General features: G+C 50.2%; 1 protein-coding gene across 1 annotated transcript in view; it reads left to right on the top strand.

Moving 5' to 3' along the window:
• Window positions 1–2,490: 2,490 nt before the first annotated feature.
• aldh1l2 (aldehyde dehydrogenase 1 family, member L2) overlaps window positions 2,491–6,000 on the top strand; it is a 44,949-nt gene continuing 41,439 nt past the window's right edge. Inside the window, exons 1-2 of the mRNA XM_061714864.1 lie at window positions 2,491–2,669; window positions 4,736–4,880. Of these exons, the coding sequence (XP_061570848.1) occupies window positions 2,622–2,669; window positions 4,736–4,880 (193 nt within the window). The 5' untranslated portion in view covers window positions 2,491–2,621. The remainder of the gene's footprint in view (window positions 2,670–4,735; window positions 4,881–6,000) is intronic.

Below are 6,000 nucleotides of genomic sequence, written 5' to 3'. Positions count from 1 at the left end.
TGGACTTTTGGAATGACAATAAAGTGAACCTTGAACCTTGAAATGTGATCATCAGATCTAAATCCTAGATGGATACAATGTGCTCCAGGTGTGAAGGGACCCGTTAAACCTCCGCAGAAATCTTCCTTGACTCTCTGAGTTTGCTGTGGATCTGACCTTCATCTGACCTTCACCTGACCTTCACCTGACCGTCACCTGACCTTCACCTGACCTTCACCGCACAGAGGAAACACCTGGGTCTGCTAAGAGCCCAAACCATGATGCTCCCTCCGCCCCTTCACCTCGGGGGTGAAACCTTGACGTGGGCAGACCGGGTAACGGCCCGGTCAGGCAGGGGAGAGGTTTGTCCGTCAAGACTCCTCTCCCTGGCCCCGCCCCTATCAACCTTTCCCCGACCCTGAACCTAACCTGGGGCTTGCTGATTGGGCCGGAGCTTCAGGAGCTGCATGCTGGCCTGCAGTCCCCACCCACGGTCATCCCGCTGCTGCTTCCACCTGCCTGCAGTCCCCACCCCCGGTCATACCGCTGACGCTTCCACCTGCCTGCGGTCCCCACCCCTGGTCATCCCGTTGCTGCTTCCACCTGCCTGCTGTCCCCACCCCTGGTAATCCCGCTGCTGCTTCCACCTGCCTGCAGTCCCCACCCCCGGTCATCCCGTTGCTGCTTCCACCTGCCTGCTGTCCCCACCCCTGGTCATCCCGTTGCTGCTTCCACCTGCCTGCTGTCCCCACCCCTGGTCATCCCGTTGCTGCTTCACCCTGCCTGCGGTCCCCCCCCCCGGTTATCCCGTTGCCGCTTCCACCTGCCTGCGGTCCCCACCCCCGATCCTTCCGCTGCTGCTTCCACCTGCCTGCTGTGTGCTGCTGAAGTCCCTGACTCCCCCAGTCTGGCCTTCGGCAGGAGGTTCCCCCCTTATGAGCCTGGTCCTGCTCAAGGTTTCTTCCCTCCTAAAGGGGAGCTTTTCTTGCCACTGTTTGGCTTAAGGCTTTTCTCCCACTAGGGGAGTTTTTACCTGCCATTGTTTATGTAATAATTGCTCGGGGGTTTATGTTCATGTTCTGGATCTCTGGAAAGTGTCTAGAGACAACTTTTGTTGTATTAGACGCTATATAAATAAAATTGAATTGAAAAATTGAATTGAATTGTTCCAGCGTCAGGTCAAAGTGCTGAGTATTATTACTGAACAATTCACCTCTGGAGACATCATGCCTGTGTTCTGCCATGACCCGCTGTTCCACCTGCACCCCTGGGTGTTTGGTTGGGACGTCTTCAAGCCTCGTCTGGTCCCTGCAGGTTCTTCTTCAGCTCATTAAAGGTTATGTGTTGTGGCTTTGGAGTCGTTTTGGCTGAGCACCTTTTTTTTAAGAAAAACAGGCTGCCAAACTTTCCCCAGGACCCTTCTGCCGGGTACCGGAGTGAGTGGATGACTGGATGACTGGATGACTGGATGCAGTACTCAAGTTGAAACAGAATATCAGGGGAGATGGTGGATTTGATCATATGGGGACAGATAATTTGTGCTGAATACAAATAATATAATATATTACAAATAAAGCAGTGACCAAAACATCTGCAGGAATGACATAGCAGCAGTTAAATGCAGCCTTCTGTAAGCTTTAAATATCCACTGGGCTTACATCAAATACATCAAAACACAACAATAAAAACACTTTTCTGAACTTATCAATATGACTCTGTCCTTCACAGGATAAGTAACATGGATCACTGCAAAAACTGTAAAATAAATCTCATTACACTTAAAACAAGACTCATTACTGGAAAAAACAACAATTTTCACCTGTTTCAAGTAGATTTTCACTTAAAATAAGTAGAAAAATCTGCCAGTGGAACAATATTATTTTGCTTGTAATAAGAAGATAAATCTTGTCCCACTGGCAGATTTTTCTACTTATTTCAAGTGAAAATTTACTTGAAACAGGTGAAAATTGTCAAATAAGTTATTTTTCTGGTGTTATTTTTCTGGTGATAACTCTAATTGTTGAAATAGCAGTAAAACCACATTCATTCATGAAATGACGTAAGGGATGGAAAGGAGGGATGGCAGTTTTACAGGGGGGATGATTTGGACCGTTTTTATTTCAGGGGGGGATGATTTAGACCGTTTTTATTTCAGGGGGGGATGATTTTAACCGTTTTTATTTCAGGGGGGGATGATTTGGACCGTTTTTATTTCAGGGGGGGATGATTTGGACCGTTTTTATTTCAGGGGGGGATGATTTGGACCGTTTTTATTTCAGGGGGGGGTGCCATCCCCCCTCATCCCCCCTCACCTCCAGTACTGGTCTTCATAGATAACACAAGACCAGACCAAATAAAAAAGGCCAGGCCGAGAGTTTGGTCAGAACAACCTTGACTGGACAAACAGGTGCGAGCGCGTGGTCAGCGGGCGCCGCGGGAGCGCGCACGTACGTGCCGACGCAGCACGCAGCGCGTCACGCACGGCCGGCGAGTCTAATCTGGCTGTGACGAGCCCGAACCATGACAACAGAGAACAGAGCCGCATCCCCCCGGCCGAGCACTGGGGCGCTGACGCAAACATAAGCGGCGGCGCTGGAGCACAGGACCCCTCCACCCTCCGCTGATACTACCACACCGCCAGCATGCTGTGGACGGCCAGGCAGCTCTGCAGGAGGTTCTCCACCTCGTCTGTGAGTAACACCCGCAGCACCGCGCACGCAGCGACCGGTACTGGGTTCCATGCAGGAATTCTGACCCCAAACACGGGGCCACGAGTGCAGGACGAGGACTGGACCTGCGTCGGTCCTGATCAGGGATCAGGTGCTCATTTGTGGTTCTTCAGCTTTCTATTTCAGCAAACACATTAAATGATAGCGGTTATTCAGCCACGTCTGCAGCTCCGCCGCTGCGCTGCAGCCGCGCACCGGGACGGAGCCGGTTGTGGTGGTTCTGCCGCTCCTGCCGCTCCTGCCGCTCCTGCCGCCTCAGCGGCTCCTGCCGCTCCTGCCGCCTCAGCGGCTCCTGCCGCTCCTGCCGCCTCAGCGGCTCCTGCCGCTCCTGCCGCTCAGCGGCGGCGGCAGACGCGGTCAGCAGCTTATTATCATTATTATTATTATCATTATATAATTATTATTCTAGGAAGCGCGTCTGCCAGCAGACCCCTGGCACTTTAAGCAGGTTTCCTGGGGAAATGTGCCCTGAAACCCGACCTGGGATAGTTTTCAAGTTTCCAGTTAGAGGGAAGTGTATTTGAATGCATCATGGAGCATTGCAAAGTGTAACGTGACAGTGAGGAGCAAGTGTGTGTAAGTGTGTGCAGCAGGAGCAGTTTGACAGGAGCTCCACGTGCTGCTACAGTTACACCGGTGGATCACTGATGGGGTCACTGATGGGTTCACTGGTGGGGTCAGTGGTGAGGTCACTGGTGGGGTCATTGGTCACTGGTGGGGTCATTGGTCACTGGTGGGGTCACTGGTCATTGGTCACTGGTCATTGGTCACTGGTGGGGTCACTGGTGGGGTCACTGGTCACTGGTGGGGTCACTGGTCACTGGTGTGGTCACTGGTCATTGGTCACTGGTGGGGTCACTGGTCATTGGTCACTGGTGGGGTCACTGGTCATTGGAGTGGTCACTGGCCATTGGTCACTGGTCATTGGTCACTGGTGGGGTCACTGGTCATTGGTCACTGGTCATTGGTCACTGGTGGGGTCACTGGTGGGGTCACTGGTCATTGGTCACTGGTGGGGTCACTGGTCACTGGTGGGGTCACTGGTGTGGTCACTGGTCATTGGTCACTGGTGGGGTCATTGGTCACTGGTGGGGTCACTGGTCACTGGTGGGGTCACTGGTGGGGTCACTGGTGGGGTCACTGGTCATTGATCACTGGTGGGGTCACTGGTGGGGTCACTGGTCATTGGTCACTGGTGGGGTCATTGGTCACTGGTGGGGTCACTGGTCACTGGTGGGGTCACTGGTGGGGTCACTGGTGTGGTCACTGGTCATTGGTCACTGGTGGGGTCATTGGTCACTGGTGTGGTTACTGGTCATTGCTCACTGGTCATTGGTCACTGGTGGGGTCACTGGTCACTGGTGGGGTCACTGGTGGGGTCACTGGTGTGGTCACTGGTCATTGGTCACTGGTGGGGTCATTGGTCACTGGTGGGGTCATTGGTCACTGGTGTGGTTACTGGTCATTGCTCACTGGTCATTGGTCACTGGTGGGGTGACGTCATTGGTCACTGGTGGGGTCTAGGGCTGCAACGATTCGTCGACGTTGTCGACAAAAATCGATAATCAAAATTGTCGACAATGAATTCCATTGTCGACAATTGTCGCCAGACGTGTTTTTCCAATGGAGTGAGGCGTTTTTTGGAGTTTTGGAGTTGATTCCAGCTGTCGGCGGCAGCAACCTGGAGGGAGGAACGGCCCAGGCAAGAGTGCGTCCGTGGGACATTTAACAGGATGAGAGGGGCAGAACGGGTGTTGTGTATAGGGGGAGGGCGCAGATGCAGAAGCTGTGTTAGGTAGGGAGGAGTAAGACCTAGGAGGGTTTTGAATACCAGCATCAGCCAGTGCATGTTGCGCCTGGTTTCCAGGGGGGGCCAGTCTGCCAGGGTGTAGAGGTCACAGTGATGGGTCCTGTATGGGGCGTTGGTAGCGAATCGAATGGCGGAGTGTATTAAATTGTAGATGAGCATTTACAGTATTCCTGTCAAGCAGGAACTAAGTGTTGTATTTATTTTTGTTTCCTTACAGCATTATTACCAGAATAAGCTGAAACTGGCCATAATAGGCCAGAGTGTGTTCGGGCAGGAGGTTTACAGCAGCCTGAGGAAACAAGGCCACAAGGTCGTGGGAGTCTTCACCGTTCCTGACAGAGATGGCAAGGCCGACCCGCTGGGTGAGTCGCTCACTTTACCTGCTTCTTTGTTTTTTACCCACCACACTTTGTGCCACATTGTTGATTTTTGTCGTCCTTTTATGAGACTATGACTACGTTTCTATGCAGTCAAAATTGGGGTTATTGCTAATATTCCGGTTACTGAAACATTCGGAATATTCCGTTTACATGGTAATTAATCATTCAGGATATCTGGATCAAACCAGCGACGCACGGAGAACGTGATGACACAATTCCCGTCATTTCCACTTCTTCTTCCTGTATCCAAATTCAAAACAAATGCTGCTTTGCACAACTTTTCTCTCACCTTCTTGTAAATCTTCTATCCCGGTACTTTCTACCGTCTACAAATGCAGAAATGTTCATATCCTTCATTACATTTATGAAGTGATTAGTCTCCTCCTGGTCTTGGTTTCTCCGTGTTTATAAGAACTTCTTGGACTCAAAAGACCAGGATTCCTTGTGAACAGAGCATGTGCAGAAAACAAATTCCTGTTCCGTTTGATGGGGATATTCCGTTTGGCGTTTCCATGACCCAATATTCAGGTTTTAAAAGGAGTAACCCAGGGGTCATATTGGGGTTTTAAAAACCAGAATATGAGCAAATTCTGGTTATTCAAAGGGGTTATTGGTGTTTACATGGCCGTGCAAATTCGGGTTATTGCCAATATTCGGGTTTTAAAAGGGTTATTGATGCATGGAAACGCAGTCATTAGTTCTTAGGGCTTATTGTTTATTCACATATTCATATCTCGACTACTCTGAGTGGTGGAGATGAGGAGTGTGGTTCTGCAGTTTGGTTCAGTTGCTTGACCTACGTCTCTGTTGCCTCTACTGTGTGGCAGAAACACAATCCAGACTGACAACAGATAACAACATAAAAACACCTTATTTAACAAACACTGAGTAGTACGTTTTAAGGTATTTCTGTAATTTGCATTTTTCAGAATTTTTTTTTGAAAATAGCTTATTCGTGGTTGTATATGAACTAGAGAGTGAAATAAAACTGTAAATAAGATGCATTTGTGTAGAGTGTGAAACAGAATCCATGTGCTGAAAGAACCTTCCTGTGGCAGGAGCATCTGAACTCCACTCTATAAGGGCTGCAGGGAATTTGCCA

The sequence above is a fragment of the Cololabis saira genome, chromosome 23 (assembly GCF_033807715.1).
Source record: "Cololabis saira isolate AMF1-May2022 chromosome 23, fColSai1.1, whole genome shotgun sequence".
NCBI classification, from domain to species: Eukaryota; Metazoa; Chordata; class Actinopteri; order Beloniformes; family Belonidae; genus Cololabis; species Cololabis saira.
Note: the sequence above shows the minus strand (reverse complement) of the source record. Positions and strands in the feature narration are given on the sequence as shown.